Genomic DNA, 27,197 nt, shown 5'->3' with positions numbered 1-27,197 from the left:
AATAAGCTCACCTTGTTCTAATCCTTTGATAAACACTTTTGAGCCTATACTTTCCCCATTTCTTTGTTTTGAAGCTCATACACTAGCCCTAAGTGGAACAAACCATGATTACCTTAACCTTAGGGAATTTTGGAGCTTTGGAAGTGTTTTGGGAACAAGTGTGGTCTCTTGGGGGTTTGTGATGAATTGGCTGGTTGGTTCCTTTTTTTGTTTTGTGTTTGTAAATATGTTGTGTATCTTGTCTCTTCCAGTTGTGTCCTAAAGAGTGAGAAAAGAAAAAAAAAGAGACAGGATGGAAAAATGATGAGAAAAATGAGAAAAAAATAAATAATTTTGTGAATAATGGAGTCAAGAAGAGGATTGAATTAGAGGTTTTGGGTGTGATTTGACTGTGTTTACACTGGTTCCCCATTGCTCCTCTATTTCTTTTGGTTTATAGCTTCTCATCCATATGTTATCCTCCCATGTCCTTGGCCCCATTACAACCATGAAAAGATCTTTTGATTTGAACATGCGTATGTGCTTGAGTGTTGATATTAGAGGCTTGCCAAGTCTATTTGTGATTGCTTTCTTGAGTGCATTGAGTGACATTGATTTACCTTAAACACTTGAGAGAAACACTGATAGTGCATCTGTGAGGTTTTGTTACTTTTGATTCACCTTTTGAGCTGATTGATCATTTTGTCATGATTTGAATTGCTTGGATAATTTCATGAGTATCTGCTTTCTCTGATTCTGAGTTGGATATTGTCTACCTCTTTTCTTTGTCCAGATTTCTTGAGGAATGTGTAATTCTGTTTGTTTCCTTGTGAGTCTTTATTTTCTGTGTGTCGACGTTGTGTCACCTTCTTAAAAGTCCTTTGAACTATTCCCTGATTTGCGTCTTGATTTTGCCCAGGAGTGCAAAAGACTAAGTGTGGTCTATTTTGATGAACCAATATTTTCCTCACTTCACTTAGTTTAATGTGCTAGAATTAGTCGGGGAATTATGCTTAAACGTCCGGTATTTTCCTGTTTTTCCTAATTATGCTTAATTTGATCGGAAATTCTTATTTTAACTAATTTGAATTATCTGAGCTTATTATTTTGCATTATTAATTACGGGAAAATTTTGGATAACTTTTTGGGACATTAGAAAGCTAAATGAGAAATGGAAATTGAGCCAATGCATCTTAGCCATTTTTATTTTCGCTGGCTGCCGCGTGAATGTTGTGTCAACTTGTGTGTCTTCGTTTGAGTTCAATTCTTATCCGTTTTCCATGCAATTTTTTTTCATAGTTTCGTCTGGATGTCTATTTTAACATATAGTTTTTACTTTGTTCAAATTCATTCTGTGCTGTTCCCAGTATTTATTTTACTCTCATATGTCAGTCCAGTGATTACTGCTGTTTGAGTGATTTCTAATCTGTTGCATTGTTTGCTTGCTGTTTAGTAATTGTGGTGGCTGGAATTGATAATTGGACAGTGCTAAAACCTCCCAACACTCTTAAACAAGGCATACAACAGCTTGGCTTTATTGAATAGCAAAGAAAAAAAGAAAAAAGCAGCCACATGCACATCACGGCCCACATGGAAAGCTTTTGGATTTTAAAATTGGAATTGGTATCATGTGGAGTGTTCACGGCTGTCTCAAAATTGATTGGAAAATAATAGCATGGCCCCATGGACAACTCACGTTGGCACACACACCAAAACCTCACATATTTTGGAATCAAAGTTGGGACCACCACTTGGAAGCATACGGTGATTAATGAAGAGCATAAAGCTGCCACGTCTAGCACCTTTTGGAGAGGAATACTTTGTTTTTAATTTTAATAGCAAGAGGCAGCGTATGGGTCCAGCAAAGAAGCGGTCCAGCATCCAAGGGGCAGCTCCCATCCAAGCTTCAACACGGCCCATGAGAAGCATCCAGCAGGGGGTGACGGTCCAGAAAAAAACAGGGGTGCACATCATTTCAGCAGCTTGGCACGGTCCAACATTCCTTCACAGGGTTACAGCCGCCACTTGAGTAGGAGTTCATTTTTTTATTAGTTTGGAGAAGGGATGTGAGGAGGGGGCCGTGAGCTTGGGATGGTTGGAGAAAGAAAGAAAGCTGTCACTTGGAATGGAGGATGATGTTGCTTCAGTTCTTGATGTCTTCTCATCTGGTTTTGAAAATTTTTCATTTAAGCTTTTGTTCATTTTCTGTTTCATTCATCTCTGTCTCCATAAACTGTAATTTGAATTCTGTGTTTGTGAAAGTTGTTTTGAGAGCTTTGTAATTTAATCCTGAAGTGTTTTCTCTTCTTTAGATTTGTGGTGCAAGGTTACGGTTTGTTTAAAGAGCTATTCTCCTTCTTTCATTTAGTTTTATTTCATCCAGTTTTGATTGAATCCTCACTACAAAAAAGTAGGGCATTACCGAAGGCCAGAAGCCCTCGGAAAATGCCAAAAGCCGTCGATAATGGATGTTTACCGAAGGCCTATCGACGGCCAAAAATCCTTCGGTAAATCCCTTGTCGCTAACCATTACCGAGGGCTTTCGCCCTTCGGTAATTACCGAGGGCCATAAGCCTTCGGTAATTACCGAAGGGCGAAAGCCCTCGGTAATTACCGAAGGGCGAAAGCCCTCGGTAATTACCGAAGGGCGAAAGCCCTCGGTAATTACCGAAGGCCGAAAGCCCTCGGTAATTACCGAAGGCCGAAAGCCTTCGGTAATTACCGAAGGTCGAAAGCCTTCGGTAATTACCGAAGGCCGAAAGCCTTCGGTAATTACCGAAGGCCGAAAGCCTTCGGTAATTACCGAAGGCCGAAAGCCCTCGGTAATGAGCAATCGAGGGTATTTACCGAAGGGCGGAAGCCTTCGGTAATGGGCAGACGAGGGCATTTACCGAAGGGCAAAAGCCTTCGGTAAAATGCAGAGCAGGTTTCAGAGAAATGGTTTTCCCTCTGCAACCCAGACCTGTATAACAAATTTCATTTACAAACAGACCTGCATAACAGTTTTCAAACACATACAAAGATGCATAATGTGCATCTCAAAGATCCAATCAATGATCAATATCCAAGGCACATCAAATAATCCACAGGACATCCATTAATGTATAAATAATGTATTTATAGTTCAAACATAAAACAATGTAACACAAGGATGTTGTAACATCCAAAGTCTGTAAGTACATCTAACATTGAATGATATCAACTCAAAATGTTCTAATATCCAAATGTTTGTCTAACAAGTAATAAGAAAATGAAACCTAATAATGTACATAACTATCATCAGAATGATTTTCATCATCCTGCTCCTCTATTGATGGCTGGATTGGTGTGGGTTGGACTGATGAGGGTTGGACTGATGAGGGTTGGACTGAAGTGGGCTGCTGAGTGGCAGCAGGTGATGACGAAGGTCGTGATTGGGTGGGAGGGATATTTTGTACGTCCTGTGAGGTTTGAGGCAAGACAGTCATGACCAGGGCCTTAAAATTTGTAAACTCTGCTCTGAGATCAGTGAGCTCCTGGTCACGTTGATGGAGTTCCTGCCTGAGTTGAAGAACCTCGTCAGGAGTACTGGTGGAAGAAGAAGGCTGGTGCTTCAGAGTACCTCCTCTGGATGCTGTATAGTTTGCAGCAAGCTGTCCCGCACCATAGACTCGTCCCTTTTTCTTCCCACCAACGGTGTCGATCCAGCACTGCGTCCTACGGATGTCATCATCTGCATTACTGGCATCATCCGGTGTAGGAGCTGACTCATGTTCAGATCTAACCTGTGAAAGTCTCGTAGAAAAGTCTTCCTGTTGAAACATTAAAAGCAATGTCAGGGAACGATAGTATAACATAAATGAACAATTACTAATAGTGTTATTTGCTTACATGAGTCTTCCGAGATCTTTCATCAACAAATTGATTAGTTCCCTTCCGAACATGAGTCTGTGCAAAGACCTCATCAACATGGACCGCCCGTCCTAGAGCCTGTGCCTGTAACATAATTAAGAATTACAAGCGTACATATGAAATACAATATACATAACTTATTTATGAAAGAAAAAGTTATGTAATGAGATTATACCATACGAATGGCATGCTCATGAATGGTGATCGACCCACCAGTATGCAGGGTGCCACCCCTTTCAGACGCTCTGTTCCGCTGGGCTTTGGCACACTTATTGCGGAACTCTACTGTATTCCAATGGGCCAGTAAAGAGTTCCAAATGTGCTCACCCAGCCAGTTAGGGCGCTGTCCTGCAATCCGGGCATCCCTAAACATCTCTGACAGCCGATGAGATGCTTTCATGTGGAAATTTCTGTGTATCTGAGTTTCATGTTCAGGTTTCCACTGCACCTTCATCTGTAACATTAAAGAGAACAAACATTGATTACAGAACATACTAAAATAAGACGGACATTAGTGTAATAGATTGCTCACCTGAAAGCGCTGCCAGAATGGCTTTCGGTCGTCATGAGGTATTGCTCCCCAAGTAGGCCATGGAGTTAAAAACTGTTGCTTTATTGAACGTGTGATGGCCTGGGAAGCAACCCTAGATGGAATAAACCTGCATAACAAAACTCATTTCAATTACAATATGGTTTAAACATCAAATGATATCAACAGATTATAAACTTACCCTTTACCATAGGGCTCAATCCATGGTCAATCATGGAGGGGCGGGTCAAGATCTTCAGCATCACCACTTGAATCTGGATCACCAAGTGGTGTGACAGTCTCAGAAGGAGGTACAGAAGATGAGGAAGGTATAGAAGTAGGGTCAGGGAGAGGAGTGGGGGTAATAACAATAGGGGGAGGAGTGGGGGTGGCAATAAGAGGAGGAGGAAGAGGGTCTGCTGCAGGGGTTGTAGAAGGGTGTGCTGCAGGAGGAGGAGAAGGGTCTATTGTAGTGGTAGTAGAAGGGTGTACTGCACGAGGAGGAGGAGTAGGGTCTACTGCTGGTGTAGGAGTCTGTATACTAGGGGTAGGAGGAGGCCCCACAGATGATGAACTACCGGGAGCAGGGGTAGGTAGTCTAGCAGGCACCCTAAGTACATACTTTGGTGCCTGCCGTTTCCTCTTTGTAGGCCTTGCTACCCCTTTTCCTTTATCAGGACGCTCTGAACCTTGTCCTGTCATTACTGCATTGAAATGGTTACAAACAAAGCGAATAAATATAAATAAATAAAGAAGGATGAATTGTTTTCAAAGTCAATGTACAAGTAATTGCATACAACTTAAAGATGGTATTTTAGATAATGGTAATGAAATGATAGTCCAATTTGCTACAATAGATGTTCAACATTCAATCATCGTCATCATGATCATCATCTTCATCTTCATCTTCATCTTCATCATCGTCTTCTTCTTCTTGTTCTTCTTCTTCATCGTCATCATCATCATCTTCTTCTTCTTCTTGTTCTTCTTCATCTTCTTCTTCTTCTTCTTCTTCTTCTTCTTCCTCTTGTTCTTCATCACCTTGTACTGTTGCTTCTAATTCATCTCCATCACCATCAGGGTCGACCAATGCGGTTATACGTTCAACTTCGATAATTTCTCGTGGTTGTGACATTTGGTCAAGTTGGTAGGCTACATCTTCCTCAACTACATTTGAGTCTATGCGACCTCTAGGCTTCGTTTGTATTGCTACGGCCCAACCACGCTTGTCAATATTGCGAAATGGTGGATATGGCACATAATAAACCTGTCTCACATTAGATGGTAGAATGAAAGGATCAAAAGGCCCATATCTTAATCTCTGGTTCAGTTCGACAATATTAAAGCGTGGATCGACTCTAGTACCAGCTCTAGAAGGATCAAACCATTCACAATAGAAGAGTACCACTCTGTTTGGAGAAGTAGTGTTGTTGTACTCTAACTCATATATTTTATGAATGATGTCGTAGAAATCATCATAAGACCCCTCTGTTAGGCCCTTGACATACACACCACAATTTGATGTTTTCTTTCCTTTAGACCATTCATGTGTATGGAATTTGTAACCATTGATGAAGTAAGTGTGCCATTCTTTGACACATCTCATTGGCCAATTGGAGAGATGTCTTAACTCTTGAACCGTGGGAGTTAATGCCTGATTAAAAACCTACAAAGGTAGTAACAAAATTATAAAAGCAATAGTCAAATTAACCTTGCTCTAAACGTAGGAAAAACTACGGACCTGATTTCTAAACCAATGCGGAAACTCTGAGTGTATTCTAGCAGAAGTATTTCCTTCTGCGACTTGCTCAGCCACAACAAATGAGCTGGTACAAATGAAATTCATTAGTGTATAACAATTAAACCGTTTGAAAGATTAGAGATGGATGATGACATACTCAAGGTACGGTTTTACTTCACTGCAATTGATCAAGACATGGACATGAGCAGAGTTGAATTCAGCATCAGTTAACCAGTGAGTGAATTCTTTCCCTGCGTGACGGCCTGATTGTCGGAAAACTGATAATGCACCTTCACGTGGTTCAACTTGCCATTGCATTTCATTTCTGACATGAGTGGGAGACAACATGAAGTTCTTGAAATAATGTGAACAAAAATAAGTTGTCTCTCTGTGCAAGTAAGCTGCACATATTGAGCCTTCCACTCTAGCTTTATTTTTAACTGACCGTTTGGATTCTCCCATAAACCTTTCAAAGGGATACATCCACCTGTACTGCACGGGTCCCCCAAGCCAAGCTTCATATGCAAGATGAATTGGAATGTGCTCCATTGAATCAAATAATGCAGGAGGGAATATTCTTTCCAATTTGCAGAGAATAATCGGGATATTTTCATCCATCTTTTTAAGGGATTCTTCCTTTAGTGTCGTGCAACACAAATCTTTAAAGAAGCTACTGATTTCTATCAGTGGATGTAACACGTGCATTGGCAAACAACTGAACGCAAGAGGGATGAAAGTCTCCATGAATACATGACAATCATGACTCTTCAACCCTTGAATAGTACCGTTCTGAACATTGGCACATCTGGACAAGTTAGAAGCATATCCATCTGGCATTCTAAGCTCCTTGATCCATCCACACACTATTCTTGTCTCGTCTTTTGACATGGTGTAATTTGCTTTTGGTTTAAATAATCGGCCGTTACCTTGTGCCTTCAACTCTAAGTCTTTTCGTGCACAATAGAAAGGTAAATCCTTTCTTGCTTTCTCATTATCTTTTGTCTTACCTTTAACATTCATAACTGTGTTGAAGACATTGTCAAAGAAATTTTTTTCTGTGTGCATCACATCGATGTTGTGTCTTAGCAAGTTGTCCTTCCAATAGGGAAGTTCCCAGAATATGCTTCTTTTAGTCCAATTATGCCATTCCCCAAACCCTTCTAGCCTATTCTGACCAGATTCAGTCACTTTTGGATAGTCTTTCACTCTTCTCCACACGTGTGATCCAGTCAACTTTGGCGGGGGCATATCCGTTTCAACTTGTCCTTTTCGAAATGCCTTTTTGTTTCTTCTAAAGGGGTGATCAATGGGCAAGAACCGTCGATGGCAGTCAAACCAAGTACTTTTCCGGCCATGACTCAATTGGAATGACTTTGTATGTTCCATGCAATGTGGACAAGCTAATCGACCATGTGTGCTCCAACCAGATAACATGCCGTACGCTGGGAAGTCATTAATAGTCCACATCAAGGCTGCCCTCATAAGGAAATTTTGCCTCCTTGAAACGTCATACGTCCAAACACCATTCCATAACTTCTTCAAATCATCAATCAAAGGCTCCAAGTAAACATCAATCAATGATTTGGGATTAGATGGACCTGGTATTATACACGATAAAAACATGTAAGGCTTTGTCATGCACATCTCAGGTGGTAGATTGTATGGGGTAACTATCACGGGCCAACATGAATACGGTGATGCAGACGCCTGAATGTACGGGGTAAACCCATCAGAGCATAGACCAAGTCTGACGTTACGCGGTTCACTAGCAAAGGATGGATGTTTACGATTGAAGTGCTTCCAAGCTTCACCATCAGAAGGATGACGCAAAAGTCCCGGAGTTTTGTTACCATCATGCCATGTCATGTGTTCTGCTGTTTGCATTGAAGTAAACAATCTTTGTAATCTTGGAATTATAGGCAAGTAGAACATGGACTTTAATGGAATTGGTTTTTTTTGCCTCCGTCCAGCATGCATTGTCTGATATCGAGGTGAGCCACAAAACTTGCATTTCACCAACAATGCATCATTTTTGCCACTGTCATTGTCATAGAATAACATACATCCATTAACACAACAATCAATCTTCTTCACATCCAATCCCAACTTTGAAACACATTTTTTGGCTTGGTAATAATTCTTCGGCATCAAATTGTTTGGTGGTGTCAAATCTAACATCAATTTTGTATAGAAGTCCACTGCTTGAATGGGAACGTTCCAATTAGATTTGCCAGCCATGAGTCTAATGCACACTGACAATTTTGACTCAGATGAACCTTCAAATACAGGTAGATTTGCCTCTGTCAGTAAATTGTAAAACCTCTGCGTCGTTTCATTTGGAGGCTCTTCATCATGACTATCGTCTGCTTCTGCAGCATGGTGACGAAGAGCATGGTCGACCATCTCTTGCATGTAGGCAAATCGATCTATCTCACATGTATGTACAACAGTATTCGAACCTGATGCAAGCCGTTTTTCAGCTGCAGTGGAGGTCGAAGGAATTTCTTCACCATGAAATGTCCAGACCGTGTAATTAGGCATGAACCCTTTTTGGTAAAGGTGAACTTTGACGACTTCATCTTTCAGAATGCTTGTACATTCGCACTTGATGCATGGACATCGAATCCCTCCATCAAGGGCATAATATTGATATCGTCGTGCCGTCTCCACGAACTCTTCAACTCCGATGACAAAAGATTCTTTCAAACCTCTCCTTCCACTATAACAACGGTCGTACATCCATCCACGATGGTTGGGAAAATGGGCCATGTTCTGTGACAAGCCAAACAAATACAAACTTAGCCAAAGCAGCAACACTCCATGTGACATAAGTAATAAACCTATTACTACTGAAGTCGAACATGGAAGGCAATTTCAACACTATGGTCATAGGCATTCAATAAGGGCATGCAAAGACAAGTCCTCAGTATTGAAATGCATTAAACATCCTAAGGGGTTGTGTATTAAAGTTGGAGGAGACAACTTATTACACCTGAAGTTCTCTTGTCTAGAGTACTTCCACATATTTTGTACGTTCTAAGTGTTTATAGTATTTTTACCCTTCTCATTTCATTGAGAATGTGTGTAGTACCATAAGATTTTAAATGACTACTTAACTTAATCAAGTTGTAGCCTAATAAATGAAAGACAATATACATGAACATACAATATAAAGATGAACATAATTTAGGCAATCAAATATCTATAGAAGCATGGATATATAATACATATAAACATAATTTAGGCAATGAAATAGCTATAAAAGTATGTATTGACAATCACATTAGTTAAATACCCAAAGTATTTATGTTCTAAAAACTCAAACTTTGAGTTTAAGGTAATTCTTTGCTTTTGACATGTTTCCTAGCTTCATTCCACTACTACTTTACACATGGTAGGATGTTCACATTACTTCAAATAAATGTACATTAGGTGTGGTTGCAAATTCTCACCTTTTAAGCACACTTTTATACCTTCCAACTACTCAAAATTTTAGTTGTACCTAATTCTTTGCTTTTAAATAGTTTCCTAGGTTTATTTCACTACTTTAGACATGTTAGGATCTTCACATTACTTAAATTTAGTCTACATTAGTTGTATTTGCAATTGTTGACCCTTTGAACACACTTTTTAGGTGCTAAATACTAAAACTTTTAGTTTTAGGTTATTATTTGTTTTTCAGTACTTTCCTACCTTGATTTCACTAAGTTATACTTGTTAGGATGTTTACATACCTTAGAATGAGTCTACATTAGGTGAAATGACAATTTCTCACCTTATAAGTACACTTTTATAGGTACTAAAAAATGAAACTTCTAGTACTAAATAGTCAAATCTTATATTTCTTTGTGTTTTCGAATTGTCCACTCATTTCTATCTTTCTTTTATGTTTTAAAACTTGTGTACATACTTCTTTTACTGTTTTGGTTACTACTTTAATACAGTTTGCATTATGACCACTTTTAGTGTATTCTACTAACTAGTTATAGGTTCTAGGGTGTCATATTTTGAGTTCTAAGTTGTTTTTGTAGTGTGACTTTCTCATTAGCATTGATTTACCATCCTAAACTTGTTGTTGTGAAGCTTAATATATATGTATGTGTGTGTGTGTATCCTGGATGAAGACTTTGGTGCTGTTTAGTAATTTTGTGATAATTTTGGGACATGAGCTATAAGCGCTTAGAGAATTGTTCTCAGCTTTGAGGGGATATGATGGGGATAAAAGTCCCTTGTTTTTCATTTTTGTCTCGTCATGGTTGGGAGGATCTAGAATCATGTATTGTGTTATCATAATCAATTTTGTTCCATTTGTAATAGCTTCAATTTACATTTTTTTATTTACACAAGTTCTGTACTTTTACTCTTAATCAAATCCCCAGATTTATTTTGGCTGCTATTTTGTTTGATATATATCCTACCAAAACAAAAGTTCAATAATTGTAGGGAGTGTTATCAATGGATGAGAATTGAAATGGAATAGTTTTCACTACGTGGTGGGGTTGCTCCTAAAATGAAGGTTGGCTTTTGGTTTGATTTGGATACATTGTCCATTTTGGGTGTGAAGCTAAGTTACCTTGCCACATTTACCCAGCCAAAGTGGTTGTGAGCTAGGCTGCCACTGCCTCAACTTAATAAAGTGGGTCACTACTCATTACTAGGCCTTTGGATTTGATATATGCTTCATGCTGGTGAGTGGTGAAATGACTTTCCCTTTTTCTCTGCCTCTCTTGCTAGCTAGCTGTGTTCAGTGGTGAATTAGTTAATTCGGTTTTCTTTTGTGTTTATTATTACTGGAGAAAAAGGAGGAATAGTGAATTCCATATGAGGAAGAGTTTGATCATTCATCACGCATCATGATCAAACTTCAAATGAAACATATGGTCAACCAAGGTTGACAAAAACTAGCAATCATATTCAATCAAGTGCATTTAAAGTATACAAATATCAGAAGGGGTATGTTAAAGTGAACCTTGGGTGATAGATTTTCCAACCACTGACAGTGGTTGAAATAATATTTTAAACTCAGTTTTGGTGGTGTGATGGAGTGATTTAACCACATTTTTTTGGCCATAATAAAGTCATATTTCGAATGCTAGAAGTTTCTATGTTGTGTGACAGTTTCAACAAGTTTAAAATGTTGTTTAAAAGTTGCTAGCAGAGTTCAATTACTGATATAATGGGGTGAGTGCATAATAGTATACTAAACCATCAATTTGGAGTCAAAATTGGGAAGTGACAAGGTGTTCTTGAGTAACAGTATGGATTTGACCGAATTCATAGTTATAACAACTTTAAAATCACTAAATTAAGTTGTTGGAGTGATTAGTTTTGACCTACAACCACTGCTATGACATTTGCTGTCTTGAACCACCAAATTTTGACAACTCTGGCCTAAATCTATAAGTCGGGGTCGTTGGGGGAAATACCTAGCTTTACTAAGTTTAAAGTTATTGCTCATCAGTCTGGAAGTAGGATAATTATATTATTCTGAAAGTTGAGATGTGCAGAAACAGAGGTGGAAGATTTGCACAAACAGATGTGCTTAATCTGATTCACTTATAATTGTTGAATCAATTGCTTAAAGTAGATGGTATAATGGTTGAAGGGGATGTCAAATTAAAGAGGAAAATTCAGGTCATGGCACATACTGAGATGTATTTTACAGAGCAATTGTAGTTCTAATGTTAGTGAAATATTTTCTGTCAACTTAAGAAGAGTTCAAAACTATGTTCAAACTCTGGATTAGCTCAACATTAACAATTCAGGGGAATTTAATCCTTCTACATCAATACATCCTTCTACATCAAGTAGTAAGATTAAAGATAAATCAATCCTAAGTTCAGTAATGAATTTGGGCATCATACTTTGCTTGAGCATGTGAAGAAAAATATGGAATTTTGTAACACTACATACTAAAACAGAACATACAAAAACAATGATTGAGTTCAGCCATTACCTTGAGATCAGAGAGACCAATCACAGCAGCACAGTCCAGTACTTTAGCAACACCAACTTCTACAATTGAAAGCAAACTTAACCATTTTAGACAGTTACATGTATGAAACTTTTATTTAAAGTGAACCATGGTCTACAATCATGACAAATCAAAGCTGAATGCATCTTTACTTACTCACCACAGAAATACATTCACTTAATAAGACATTTATTCTTACAAAAGATAATTTAGGACAAATGAGTACCTTCAATCGTAAAAGGCTGCAAGAGGATATCACCTACAGCTCTAATTGCTGCTAATACAGTTCCACCTGTGGCCACCAAATAATAAATAATTATAACATGTTTGCTGGACTGAACAACACCAACATTCAACTCCAAGCAATGATTTCATTTCTAGATCATATTTTACAGAAATTACTTCCCCTAAACAAAGATTAGGCATCACTTTCCAAACCAAATCAAAGCAGTGGAACAATTACCAGTTTAAATTGACAGACACAGCTGAAACATTCTAACAGTCTTGTTCATGTGAGTATTACTTTCAACTTACTGTTGAACCTAAGTCTAGTACAACAAGATTCATGACCAACACATGCAACTACCTATATTCAAATTATGCAGTTATTATTGTTTCAGTGCAACTCACACCATACAATTAAACTCAAGAGCAATCCCAATTTTCTCCTATAATTTTGCAAGTAAAACACTCTGCCTCATTATGCAGATTGGCAAAACAGTGTCACATTCTTGCTTTGTTGTAGGTACCTCATGCATAAGGCATTGCCTAGGAAAGGGATTGTTCTTTTTAATATTGCAATATTAATATCATACATTCCATGTAAACATTGATTTCATATTAGAATAATACAAAGGCTGAAGCATCTTTCCCATTAGGAGTACATATGCATGCTGGTGCTGTCTCCATCTGAAACAATAACGAGGAGATAACTTGGTGGGGTCCACATCACGGGAATCTGCAGAACAAGTAACAGAATGACACCCCTTATGGTCATTTGGCTCACTCACACCATTCCATGTATGGTATCTGCTCAGTACACTTGAAAAAGCCTTCACAGTCTGTGTAACCTCAAAACCACCAAGAGAATTACACCTCTCCCACACAGCCACTCTTATAGAAAAACTTCTATCAATTGTATGTAATTTTGTGAAACATTTGGAAGATTACAAATCAGTAATTTATTGACCCTTTTGTTTTCTATAAGCTGCATTAGTTCCTATGTTATATTCATTAGACCTTTTCTTTGTAGAGGCAAACATCAAAATCAGTGGGGGTCCAAACATGTACGAAGAAAGTTGTTGGTTTGATCTGAATGGGATGGTGGCAGAAGACTGTTTTTCCTAGATGGTTTCAAAATCAGAGGCAGTTATGTCTCTGACTAGCATGCATCCCAAAACACCCTTGGGATGGAAAACTTAGCCTACACATCTTCCAGTGGAGAAGATGCTTCTGCTGTTGTTATGTCTTTTTCCTAGGAAAGGTTGTTTTAAACGTAAAGAAAATGTCAACTTTCAGAAAAATATCTTATTTTTATACCCAGCAGTGATTAAAGCTAATGTCTTTGGGTATAAAGAAAGTAGAACTCAGTGTTTGATTTTGTTCTGTATTGTTAATTGAAAAGGATAATATTCGTTTGGTAATAATATATTGTAAAGATCCAATATTAGATTTAGATAAAGAAGGTTGAAAAACAGATTTAAAAACCTTTGGTAGTGAGCTTTAAACCTCAAATCATACGACTGGGTTCAGGCTTAGAATTATCCATCTTTGCTCAATGGAGGATATCCTGAATATACTATTTTTAAGAGAGAATAAGTCCTCCATCAAGGATGGAGAATATGTCTACCATCAATCCTTGTTTTGATTGATCTACATTTTAATTAACTGACACTAAAAAAAGGTTGTCACTGAAATCAAGTTTTAATGCACTATATGCAGTGCAACTTACTTATAAGGTTATAGGTATTAGCTACAGGACAGAGATATCAGTGTCCATGTAGGACATGCTTACCTTCCTTAGGTCTATACATTAACCTTGACAGGAATATAACACCTTCTATAGTTATGGGACAGAGATATCTTGAGTATTTCGGTACTTATGCTATATCAAATTGGCTTTTTAGGTGTACCAGTACCTTTTTACTCTCAGTGAGTAACTCTTTTCAGTTTTCATAATCTACTCATATTAGCTTGCTTTAGTTTTAAAATGCCTAATTCTAAAAAATGCATTACCAATCAAAATGCCAACTATGAACAATTTTTCTATACCAAATCATATTGCACAAAATAATTCAGACCATACATTTAACAAAGTCAGAAGAAATGCTTCTTAGCTTTCATAGTTCATCAATGCAAATAACAACTTACCTCGATGGTAGCCCCTTCGATAGCCTCTGAAGCAGTAGTGGAAGACCTTGTCACCCAGCGACACTGCCCTGGTTACGCCGCCTCGTCCATGCCGCGTCGTCCGATATCCTCCGTCGACAATGGTAGCCTTCAACTCAGCCACCCACCACCTTCCTCAGCTCAGAACACTGCAAAACGCTACAAGGAAAAAGGTTACACCATTGACGCGTAATCCAAAACAGTAACAGGAACACAAAATGAGATGGGAGAATGGGACACTTCACCTATAAGTTCGGAGTGGAGAAGAACCGTACCAAGATTGTGCTTAGGGTGGGAAGCAGTCTGCACAAGCCACCCACTGAGTTCGTCGATGAAGTTAGGGCAGAGAATGTGAAGATTGGAGGGAAAACGGAGTTTTCGCGAAATGCTTCCCAAATATCTGACTTTCTAATTTGATGAACGTTACCCACTTACCGACGGTCGTTTGCCTTCGATAATCACTCAGGCCCATTACAGACGGCCAAAAGCCCTCGGTAAAGTGATGTAACACAAGCCCTCGGAAAAGCCTTCGGTAAATTACATTTACTGAAGGCCAAAAGGCCTTCGGTAATTAACCGTCGGTATTAATTGATTTTCCTGTAGTGCCTTTTATTGTTTATGCTAATGTTAATGGCTGTTTTGAGATAGATAATGAAGTATTGTTTCATGCTTGTGTTTTAATGTTGTTAGAAGTGAAAAAGAAGCAAAGTAAATGGTGATTTATGGACATGTGTCACGGCTGGAATACTGCAGTAAATTTATTTTGTTTGAGAATGAAGAAGTAGATTAGGTGTGTGTTACGTAAAAGCTTTCTTCTCCTTGTAAAAATCAAACATCTTTCTTCTAAAAATCTATTAGCATTTAGTCAACATGTGGGACCTTTTCTTACATTTGAATTTGTCTCTTTTAGTACTTTTGGAAGAAGATTGTCGTGGGTAGAATGGTGTGCATACAAATTAATTTGCTTTTCATTAAGAAATATTAATTGAAGTGGAAGTAATGTTTTCTTTGTAAAATCAAGTGGTATGGATGTAGGAAGGCTACGGTTTTGGAGGAGGGAAACAATTTCCTATTCTATTTTTTTTTATTTGAATTTTTACTGTTCCAATTTCATTTTCACTGTGTTAATTTCATTTTACTGTTTTAGAATTTGCTTCGCCTTTTTTAATCCAGTCGTGTTTAATTTCCAGTCAGTTTAATTTAATTTTATCCGCACAAAAACAATCTTTCAAAATCCCCCCACTATGTGTTTGATCTGAGACTGAACCACATTTGGTCCTTGAGAGACGACCTAGGAGTCACTTCCTAGTACTATACTGCATTCTTTTATGCACAACTTTTGTGAGAGGTGCGACCCTCTCATCACACACACCCTTATCTCATCAGCTATTACCTGTCCAATATTAACATTCAAGTTCCTGATTGCACTGTAAAGGAGTAGTGCCTTGCTAAGAGTAATGTCTGACACATGAGAACATGGTTGAATGTTGGCATGAGAAAATGCCATCCAATACTTTGCAAGAGGAGTCAAGTCAGTTCTCCTAATGTTCACCACAACACCAGTTCTATTCCTCTGAAAATGTCCTCCACGTACACATAAAACTCTCTCCACATCATCAAAATCAGCGCCTTCTTCCATACAAAGAGCAAACTGGCATTGCTCACCAGCCCACACAGTATCCAAGAAGTTGTTGATGGAATCAGGATCATACCTAATAGCATGGCCTCTGACATAGCCTAGGTAATTCTCAGCTGGATAATCACCAATCTTTCTTGCATTAGTGTAGAATTCTTTCACCACAGCTATATTGGCAGGTGTAGGGTATGTAGCTAGCTTCCCCCAATCATTCCCTAACAATTGCTCTCCAAATTGAGGAGCAAAGTTAGGTATCATTCCAACCTTTCTCTCCATAAGGAGTCTCCTATCTTGGACCACCTTAAAGTGCTTCTCATGTTTGCAAGATAGGAACCTACTAGAATGGGGTTGTTCTGGTTCCTTTTCTTTTCTTTTGAATGCCATGGTTTTCATTCTTTTGCCTGAAGAGGATGCCATTCCTACATCAAACACAGATACAAAACCACAAAACATGTTGTTAATCATTAGTAAAACACAGATAACACCTTATTTCGAAGCTAAACCACCGCTGAGGGTTAAAATCACCCCTCAGCGCCACCAGTGCATCAATCCAGAACGCAACTCAGCAAAAACAGCATGTCTGTCCGAGTGCCGCTCAGCGGCAATTTACCCCTGAGCGGTGACTCTGCAGATTTTTTGAAAACTTCATTTTTAACCTGTCCTAACTCCACCCACATGCAATTTTCAGTTTTCCAGATCAAAATCATTCAGTTTAATCGGTTCAAACATCAATTAAATCATCAAATCATGCGTAGAAATCAAAACCCCTAAAGATTCATGCTTTAACAATGAAATTCAAACTCAAGAACCCTAGAATGAAAAATGCTTGACTTACTTGGGTGGAGATGCTAGATGAAATGAGAATGCTTTCAAGCTATGATACTCTCTTCCAACCCCAAACTTAGATGGAAAACTAGTGAGAAAGTGAGTGAGAAGGAGATTTTCTCAAGAGGGATGAGGGAAAAGTTGTAGAGAACCTTTGAAAAAGTATGTAGGAGTGTGTGTGCAGAGAAGAGTCTGAAAAGAGAAGCTAAGGCGCAGCTTAGGGTATAAAAATACCCTAATGGGCTCGGGTTCCGCTAAGGGCAACCTAAGCCCAGTCTACGACACTACCGCTCAGCGGTAGTTTGCCACTCAGCGGCACTTTCGGGAAGTGTTCCTCTTCTCCCTAGCTTAACCTAAGTGCATCCTACTCATGCCCCCTCACTGGTTCCCTGCAATTAAATTCTCAGATCACTTATGCAAATCCCTATCATACAACTAAAACAGAACAAACAGAAATATAATCAATCAACTGGGTTGCCTCCCAAGTAGCGCTTGTTTAACGTCACGAGCTTGACCCAAAATCCACCAGCACCCATCAGTAGGTGCAAAACTTTCTTACCAACACCCATCAGTAGGTGTAACAAACCTAGTATCCTTCAGTGGATACTTAACCACCTAGCATCCTTCAGTAGATGCTATATCCAAAATCATATTTACAGAAATAATGTCCAACTGATTAAAAAAAAATTACAAATCCAAAAGAAAAACAAAATAAATATTGTCCTCAAATCACTGGAATGCCTTCCAGAAAGCGCTCTTTTAACGTCATTAGCTTGACCCAATAAAGTTCAAGTTCCTTCTTCATGGTTGATGTCTATCTCCCACCAACTCCTCAACTGCTTCCGGTGTACTGTTTTGACTCTTCTAGAATATGGAGATTCTATCTCTATCATCTCCTTTTCTTTGTAGCCTTTCACAACCCACAACTTGTTTTTGAATCTCACAGGTGTACCCAGTTGGAGTTGTTCTTTCATCCAGCCATTAGGAACTTTTCTTCCTCTTCCAATCTTCTCTTTTTCCTGTACCTGAAACAATAAACAATGTTTACCTTTAACCTTGCGCTTTTCATCTTCAAGGCTAGTCATGAGTACATCTTGAAATGCAGCTTTATGACTAGCTTCTTCCTCCTGCATCTGCCTATCTTCTTTGAAGACATCTACCACAACTCTCTCTTCTCTATCTTGAAGCACCACTATACCTTCGTTCACATCAATGATGGCTTTGGCCGTTTTCATAAACGGTCTTCCGAGAATAATAGGTATCTTTTTAGTTTCCATCTCCATCACCACAAAGTCTATCAAGAAATGAAGTTTGCCTACACAAACTATAATATCTTCTGCTATTCCACAGGGTTCCTTTGAAGATCCATCTGCCATTACTAAGTTAACCTTTACAGGCTTCGCATCAACATCACCGATATGCTCCAGTAAAGAATAAGGTATCAAGTTAACACTTGATCCTAAATCAAGTAAGGCCTTTTTTATCCTTTTCTTCCCTATTGTGCATGTAATAGAAAAGCCTCCTGGATCTTTTGCTTTTGGAGGGAAGGGCTCCTTTTTAATAGCTTTATACTTTTTTGTATCATCATCTCGACGTCTTTTCTTTGTAGAGACTTCGTCCTCAGGTTTAGTATAAACTGCAATTTGTTGTAATATCTGATTCCAAGGTACATCATTGTCCACCATCTTGAATAATTCTGTAAAATCAAATTGTTTCTCTTGATTGATCGGAAAAGGAAAAATATCATTACTTTTTATCTCTCATCTCTCTCCTTTCTCTTTTCTCTCTTCTTTTTCTTTTTCTCTCTTTTCTCTCTCTTCTTTTTCTATCTCGCCTTTTTCTAACTCAACTGTCTCATCATTTGTACTCTCCAACACTTTACATTCTTCTTTGGGGTTAACCTCAGTATTAGCCCCAAAATTTTTGTCTGGCCTCTCTTCCAACTTCTTGGTAATCTGACCCATTTGAATCTCCAAATTCTTAATAGCAGCTTCAGTGCTCTTTTGAGCAGAATCAGTTTTCTGTATGAACTGATGAAGAGTTTCTTCCATCCTTATTGATCTTTCATTAAGTATAGAAAACTGTTGCCATAAGGTTGGTTGTTGCTGTTGCTTGTTAAATTGCCCAGTTTGTCCGGCTTGCCCAGTTTGTCCATGACCAATAATGGGTGTGGTTTCCACCCTTGATTAAAATTCCCCTAACGATATTGATTGGCCATGAAGTTAACATCCTCTAAGGCTTCTGCTGGAAAAGCGCATTGACCATTGATATGGTCACCTCCACATAATTCACACAACTGTGATTGAGCTTGTGCAACATTCTTTAACTCTTTTGGCAGTTGTGCAAGTGTTTTTGTAAGAGTCTCTAGTTGTTGAGTTAGTATTTTGTTCTGTGCTAGCAAGGCATCATGGGTTTGTAACTGTAGAACTCCTTTTTGTTGAGTAGGAGCTCCTCTTCCACTATTTAGTTCGTTATCACTAGTAGCCATATTGTCAATGATTTCTGTAGCTTCCTCTAGAGTTTTCCATTTGATATTTCCCCCTGCTGAGGCGTCAAGCATTATCTTGGTTTGTGAACCAAGACCTCCAAGGAAGATTAGGACTACTTCCACTTCATAATATCCATGCGTGGGTGTCTTTCTTAATAAGCTTTTATATCTGTGCCATGCATGCCCTAGTGATTCCTCCATGCCTTGCCTGAATGATGAAATCTCTTGCTTTCCTTTATTCAACTTTGATTATGGAAAGTATTTGTTTAGGAACTTGGTCACCACTGCTTCCCACTCTGTAAAGCTTCCTTATGGAAAAGAATTTAACCAAAGCTTAGCGTTGCCTCCTAATGAGAATGGAAACATGCTAAGTTTGATTGCTTCGTCCGACACCCCATTTATTTTCACCGTGTTGCAGATCTCATTAAAAGTTGTGAGGTGCTCATATGGGCTTTCATGAGACAACCCATTAAATTGATTACTCTTCACCAGTTGGATTAATGCTGGCTTCACCTCCATGTTGGCTGCATTGACCCTCGGTCTTGTTATGCTATTAAAATGTTGAGGTCCAGCTATATTTGTGTAATCTGCAAGAGTTCTTCTGGCATCATTATTCTCCATATTATCAGTGCTATGGTCAGAACCTTGTGGTGTTGGTTGTAACAGAGTTTCCGGAGGAGGAAAAAGTTCTCTGGATGTACGGATTCTTCTCCTCCGTCTACTCTCGTCTAAACCTTCAAGAAGAGGTTCTACAGTTTTCTTGCTCCTTGTTCGGATTGTCTCCTGCATACACAAGAAAACAAAACCCTAGAAAAATTGGTTAGCACAAAAAGATATAGAAGAAGATATAAGATCAGAGATAAGAAGATAAAATAAAAAAATAAAATAAAAACAGAAAATAGAAAAAATAAAAACAGAAAAATAAAATAAAATAAAATAAAATAAAATAAAGTAAAAACAGAAAAAATAAAAAAAGAAATTCAAAATTCAACATTCAAATTTCAAGTCAAAGATAATCAATAATCACACAAATAAACTAGTTAAACCACGAGTCCCCGGCAACGGCGCCAAAAACTTGATGACAAATTTATGAACACCGAAAAACGGCGCCACAAACTTGTTTAACAATCGGCAAGTGTGACCGAATCGTATCAAGTAATAAAACTAGGTAAGACCAAGTATCGTTTTCCCAAAGGACTCACGGCCTAGTTAGTTATATGATTTGTTGATTATTTGAGACTTGTAAACAATTGATTGTAGGTTTAAATGCAAAAGACAGTAATTAAACATGTATGCATGAATGTTGATCAATGGAAAAGAGGATAACAAACACTTTAATGAATTAAATGGATGAGTATGTTGTTGGGGTTATCAATTTCATCTTGTTCACTCTCATATACTTTAGGAATTCATCATTCTTTTCATGAATTGCTAATGCCACTCTCTAAATCACCTTGTAAGAGACCTATCCTTAATTACGAGTTCATACAATTCCTAGCATTCCTAGTAATTAGTTCTGAAGTGCAGGAGCTTAAAGGCAACCAATATGCTATTGGGAGAAATTCCCCGAATCTGGATTTCCCTGTACGTTCCCATATCGACAAAATCAATAATCATGGCAATGAATGAGTTAAACAAAGCAAGAATTAAGCAAAGAGGAAAATCCCTAACTAAAGATGAAAGAAAGCATGTATCTTAATATAAGATGTTAAAACTCAAATTCCATATATGAGAGTTTCACAAGACTACATTGATTCCCCAACAACAATACAAGGTTTAGTTCACCATATTTATGGTGAAACTAGATGAACAATAATGAATGAAAGAAAGATAGAACCCTAGAAAGAGGAGAAGGTAGCCTGAGCATCCAAGATCTTCCTTCAAGGGGTGGAAAAAAGAGTGTTTGCTTCGTCTCAACGGTAAGTGCGTGAGTTGTTTTCCTCCCCTCAACGGCCTTTTCACCCCTCAACGGAGCCAACGTGATTGCCTGAGTGCCGCTCAGCGGTAAACTGCCGCTGAGCGGTAGTTGCGGCTTCTCCTTTTGCACTTTTTGATGTCTTTTCTGATTCCATCTTTATCCTTCTTCACTTCTTTCACCAAATTCACCTTAAAACCTGCATAAAACACTGAAATCAAGCATAAACCTGTCCAACTCTCTTATTTCTAAAAATATGACCAAAAGTATGATTTCAAGCTAGTTTCTAAGTGTTAAAGGTTGCTTTTAGTATCAATTTTAAGCATGAAAATAACAGTGTTACAACTGTTATCAATGACGTCTTTCAACAATTTATGCAAGAGTCCATCTCCACTCAGAAAAGCATTGAAGCATCATGTAAAAGGATGGAGATGCAGCTTGGTCACATGATTCAGAAATTGGATGATTTTGGGGTTGATACTGAGGTTGATACTGAAGTTAACCCTAGGGAGGAATGTCAAGCCATTATCACTAGAAATGACAAGATTTTAGATGAGAAAAAGATAAAGAGAAAAGAAAAAGAAGAGTTGAGTGAAAAAGATAAAGATGTAGAAAAAGAAAGAGAAGTGGTTGAGAGAGTGAGAGAAAAGAAAATTTGTGTGAAGATTAAGAAAGTGAGTGGACAAAGAGAAGAAAAAAGAAAGTGAGAGAAAAAGAAAAAGAGAACGAGAGAAAACAAGAAAGAATCATATGAAAAACCTCTTCCTCATCCAAAGAAGTATCATAGGAAGAAGAAGGATTTTGAGCACTTTATGGAAATCTTCAAGAAATTGGAGATTAAAGTTCCTATGATTGAGACATTGAAACAGGTTCCTGGTTTTATCAAATTCCTAAAGAAGTTCAGTAAAAAGAAGATGGAACTTGAGCTTTATTGGGTCAAGCTAGTGACGTTAAAAGAGCACTTGCTTGGAGGCAACCCAGTGATTTAAGAACTTTTATTTTTGGTTTGGTGATGTAATTATGAACTTTTGGTATTTTTTGTTTTGGTTATAAACTTGTTATAGGGTTTACATCTACTGAAGGATGTTAGGTGGTAGAGTATCTACTGAAGGATACTATGTTCGTTTACACCTACTGATGTGTTGCTAAGAAAAGATTTGCACCTACTGATGGGTGCTGGAGGATTTTGGGTCAGGTTCGTGACGTTAAACAAGCACTACCTGGGAGGCAACCTAGTTGATTGAATTTATCTTTGTTTTTTTTTGTTTGGATTTTTCTCTAGTTATAGGGATTGAATGTTTGAGTGATGTGAGAAAGTAAATGCATTGGGGTAGTGAGAGGCATTGATAAAGGACACCTAGGGCAAGCTAGGAAGAAGAAGAGTTGGTGCCGCAAATGCCGCTGATGACAAATTTATGAACACCGAAATACGGCGCCACAAACTAGTTGAACAATCGGCAAGTGTGACCGAATCGTTTCAAGTAATAAACTCGGTAAGACCAAGTATCGTTCTCCCAAAGGACTCACGACCTAGTTTAGTTATGTGATTCGTTGATTATTTAAGACTTAAGAACGAAATAAGTGAAGTTTAATATGCAAAACAGAAAATAAACATGTATGCATGAATTTGATCAATGGCTAAAACAAAATACAAACACTTCAATGGAATATATGGATGAGTATGTTGTTGGGGTTATCAATTTCATCTTATCCACTCTCATATACTTTAGGAATTCAACATTCTTTTCATCATTGTTAATGCCACTCTCTAAATTACCTTGCAAGAAGGCCTATCCCTAATTACGAGTTCATACGATTCCTAGCATTCCTAATAATTAGTTCTTTTAGTGCAGGAGCTTAACGGAAACCAATATACTATTGGGAGAAATTCCCCGGATCTAGACTTCCCCGTACGTTCCCGTATCGACAAAATCAATAATCATGCATTGAATGAGTTAAACAAAGTAAGCATTGAGCAAAGAGGAAAAACCCTACCTAATGATGAAAGAAAGCATGTATCTCAAATAAGATGTTTAAACACTAATTCCATATATGAGAGTTTCACAAGACTACATTGATTCCCCAACAACAATACAAAGTTTAGTTCACCATATTCATGGTGAAACTAGATGAATAATAATGAAAGAATGAAAGATAAAACCCTAGAAAGGTGAAGAGGTAGCCTGAGCATCCAAGATCCTCCTTCAAAGGGGTGGAAGAGAGAGTGTTTGCTTCGTTTCTGCCAAAGATACAAACCCTAGGACGTCCTAAAGCTTATATACTATTATAAAATTACAGAAAATTTAAGCCCAAGCCCATAAGTATGCCGCTCAGCGGTAAGTGCGTGAGTTGGTTTCTTCCCCTCAGCGGCCATTTTGCCCCTCAGCGGATCCCCCGTGAGCTTCTGAGTGCCGCTCAGCGGTAAATTGCCGCTGAGCGGCAGTTGCGGCTTCTCCTTTCGCACTTTTTGATGACTTTTCTGATTTCATCTCTCTCCTTCTTCACTTCTTTCACCAAATTCACCTTAAAACCTGCACAAAAACACTGAAATCAAGCATAAACCTGTCCAACTCTCTTATTTTTGAAAATATGAATAAAAGCATGATTTCAAGCTAGTTTCTAAGTGTTAAAGGTTGCTTTTAGTATCAATTTCAAGCATGAAAATAACAGTTTTTCAACTGTTATCACAACCCGAAACTTAGAACTTTGCTTGTCCTCAAGCAAACAAGATGTAACTCAATCTTCTACCAATTCATATGATGGTTCACTCATTCAAAAATTTCTTTTCAAGATAAGCAAAGACTTCAATCAAACTTTTGACCAAGATTTCAATCAAGATGTGCACATGCTTTAGTGTTCACAAAGTCAGTTAATATCAAACAAATGCTATTTTTCATGAATGATCAATCAATTAAGCATGGATGTTCATGTGCTCATGGAATACTTCCTCACCAGGTAAAGTGTTTCACTCACTCACAAGTGTATAAGAGGTAATCACTCATTCACTCCACTACCACAATGTCACATGAATCAACTTTGCCTTTCATTTAACCACAATCAAAACATTTACAAGCATGCATCATCACAAGGACTTTTCAATGGCTTATAACGTGGCTGGGCTAATCAAGAAAATTGGTTTTTCTGGATCACAAAATCCTTGAGTTAAGAGAATCATAACAACACAATTATTCTTATTTTTTCCAACTTGTCTTTACATTGAGCTTTGCTTTTTCTTTTCTTTTCTTTCTCTTTTTCTTTTCTTTTCACATTCTTATTCTTAACTTTTAGCTCAATGCTTTTCCTTTTGCTTTTTCATGCTTTCCCAACAACCCCAAACTTGAACATTTAACAATACCACAAAAGATTTTCTACTTAACTCAAGGTAAAGCTTTTCAACACGAGTTTTCAATTTATGTTCAAGGCTAAGGGTTCAAAGGATAGAACACAAAGTGTTCTCTTTTAGTGGGCTAACTTCATGAATTTGGCCAATAAAAAGGGTTCCAACAAACGGCCTTGATCATATAATGCAAAACAAGCAATTGATTCAATCATAGAAAACCTGGGCAAAATCATTCATGCTTTCAAAGTAATAGCATTCAATCAATAAAAAACTCTGGAGCTCAAAACCTCACAAATAGGCTCATTCAAATTTGACATACACATCCTGCTTAATCTCACAATCACAATCATAATATCCTGCATTTGTTCACAAAGCTTGTGAATCACCTGTATAAGCATTTAATGTGCACATCTATCTCAACATCAATCAATCAATTATCATCATCAAGCATTACTTATCACACAATCACAGTCAATAGCAAACCATCATAACAAACCAGGTTTCCAATAGAGTACATCAATCCTAGTCTAAAACAAAAGTAAATAAGTTCAGAACACTTAAACCAACAAAAGCATAAGTTCATGATAGCATTCATCAGTAAATGCTATCTCAGCTCCTCATCAATCTGAGCTGTCCTCTGTATCTTCCCCTTCTTCCTCATCTTCATCATCTTCAAATGCATCATCATCATCATCTTCATCTTCTTCCATCTCCCTAACTGAAGCTTCAGCTGCTTCAGCTCCTCCTCATTGCACCGGCTCCTCTGGCCAAGCTACCACATTATGGAATTCCTCCATAGTCCACCTGTGAGCTGGAGGTGTATCATACATCCCCACAATCATCTCAACAGTAGCCACCTGCCCTCTATGAATGGACTGTAACTGAGCACCTATAAGAGACATGTACATGTCACTCATCTGGAACGGTTCTGCTTCATGTGTCTCAGCAGATGTCTGGCTCTGTGCTTGCCCTCTCTCTCAGCGAGCACGGCGTGGTGGAACTGGCTGAGCTGCCTCCTCACCTCCACAATACTGTTTGTAATATGCCTCATCAATGGCTTTTCTTGGCCTTTCAAATGGTGGAGCAGAAGTGTCCACCCCAGCTATCTTGCAAAGGTGAGTGATTAAGGACGGATGTCCTAGGGGTGCTTTGTTATTTGAGGTATTGGCACACGCACTAATCTCATCAGCTATCATCTGCCCAATATTAACATTTAAGTTCCTGATAGCATAGTAGATGAAGAGTGCCCTGCTGAGAGTAATATCTGACACATGTGAACATGGCTGAATGTTGGCATGAGAAAATGCCATCCAATACTTTGGAAGTGTGCTCCAGGTATACATAGTACTCTCTCTACATCCTCAAAATCAGCCCCTACCTCCATGCAAAGAGCAAACTGGCACTGCTCACCAGCCCACACAGTATCCAGGAAGTTATTAATAGAATCAGGATCATACCAGATAGCATGGCCTCTGACATAGCCCAGATAATTTTTAGCTGGATAATCACCAATCTTCTTTGCATTGGTGTAGAATTCTTTTACCACAGCTATGTTGGCAGGTGCAGGATATGTGGCTAGCTTTCCCCAGTCATTCCTTAACAATTGCTCTCCAAATTGAGGAGCAAAATTAGGTATCATTCCAACTTTTCTCTCCATAAGGAGTCTCCTGTCTTGCACCACCTTGAACTGCTTCTCATGTTTCCGAGAGAGGAACCTACTAGAATGGGGCTGTTCTGGTTCCTTTTCCTTTCTCTTGGTTGCCATGGTTTTCAATCTTTTTCCTGAAGAGGATGCCATTCCTGCAATCCAACAAATATACAAAACCATAGAACATGATGTTAATCATTAGTAAAACACTGAATACAACTCCTTTCGAAGCTAAGCCACCGCTGAGGGTCAGAATTACCCCTCAGCGCCACCAGTGCCACATTCCAGAACACAAATTTTCAAAAATTTCAGGTCTGGCAGAGTGCCGCTCAGTGGCAATTTACCCCTGAGCGGTAACTCTGCAGAGTTTTGAAAAACCTCTTTTTAAGCTGTCCTAACTCCACCCAAATGCAGTTTTCAGTTTTCCAGATCAAAATCATGCAGTTTAATCGGTTCAAACATCAATTATATCATCAAATCATGCATAGAAATCAAAACCCCTAAATATTCATGCTTTGACAATCACATTCAAAATCAAGAACCCTAGAATGAACAAAATGATTTTACTTACTTGGGTGGAGATACTAGATGCAATGAGAATGTTTCCAAGCTAAGATGCTCTCTTCCAACCCCAAACTTAGATGAAACACTAGTGAGAAAATGAGTGGAAGAGAAATTTTTCAAAAGAGAAGAGGTAAAAGATGTGGAGAACCTTGGAAAAGGTATGTGGGAGTGTTTGTGCAGAGAAGAGCCTGAAAGTGAGAGCATTTGCGCAGCTTAGGGTATAAAAATACCCTAATGGGCTCGGTGATGGACAAATTTATGAACACCAAATTATGATGT

General features: G+C 38.3%; 1 protein-coding gene and 1 pseudogene across 1 annotated transcript; one reads left to right on the top strand and one right to left on the bottom strand.

Annotated features, from left to right (window-relative positions):
• Positions 1 to 2,908: 2,908 nt before the first annotated feature.
• On the bottom strand, positions 2,909 to 13,400 carry LOC148198347 (uncharacterized). The gene is made up of 9 exons (XM_088115768.1): positions 13,354 to 13,400; positions 12,999 to 13,242; positions 12,649 to 12,700; positions 12,341 to 12,406; positions 12,097 to 12,155; positions 4,046 to 4,312; positions 3,850 to 3,954; positions 3,417 to 3,770; positions 2,909 to 2,941 (listed from the first exon to the last, which is right to left on the bottom strand). The coding sequence occupies exons 1-9, from the start codon at positions 13,398 to 13,400 to the stop codon at positions 2,909 to 2,911; spliced, it is 1,227 nt and encodes a 408-aa protein (XP_087971894.1).
• The window catches only part of LOC148198346 (transcription factor bHLH91-like), an 86,084-nt pseudogene continuing 72,285 nt past the window's right edge, over positions 13,399 to 27,197 (top strand).

This window comes from Vigna umbellata, chromosome 5 (genome assembly GCF_029865625.1).
Source record: "Vigna umbellata cultivar VRB3 chromosome 5, Vumbellata_1.0, whole genome shotgun sequence".
In the NCBI taxonomy this organism is placed as follows: domain Eukaryota; kingdom Viridiplantae; phylum Streptophyta; class Magnoliopsida; order Fabales; family Fabaceae; genus Vigna; species Vigna umbellata.
The sequence above is the reverse complement of the archived record's forward strand: the minus strand, read 5'-3'. Positions and strand labels throughout refer to the sequence as shown.

Excerpts from the sequence above, each read along its gene's own strand:
- LOC148198347 (XM_088115768.1), bottom strand. The coding sequence starts at position 13,400 with ATGTTTGGACCCCCACTGATTTTGATGTTTGCCTCTACAAAGAAAAG. Across the intron at positions 12,407-12,648 it reads TACTAGACTTAGGTTCAACA|GTGGAACTGTATTAGCAGCA; the intron begins GTAAGTTGAAAG and ends TGGTGGCCACAG. Across the intron at positions 3,955-4,045 it reads ATGAGCATGCCATTCGTATG|GCACAGGCTCTAGGACGGGC; the intron begins GTATAATCTCAT and ends ATTATGTTACAG.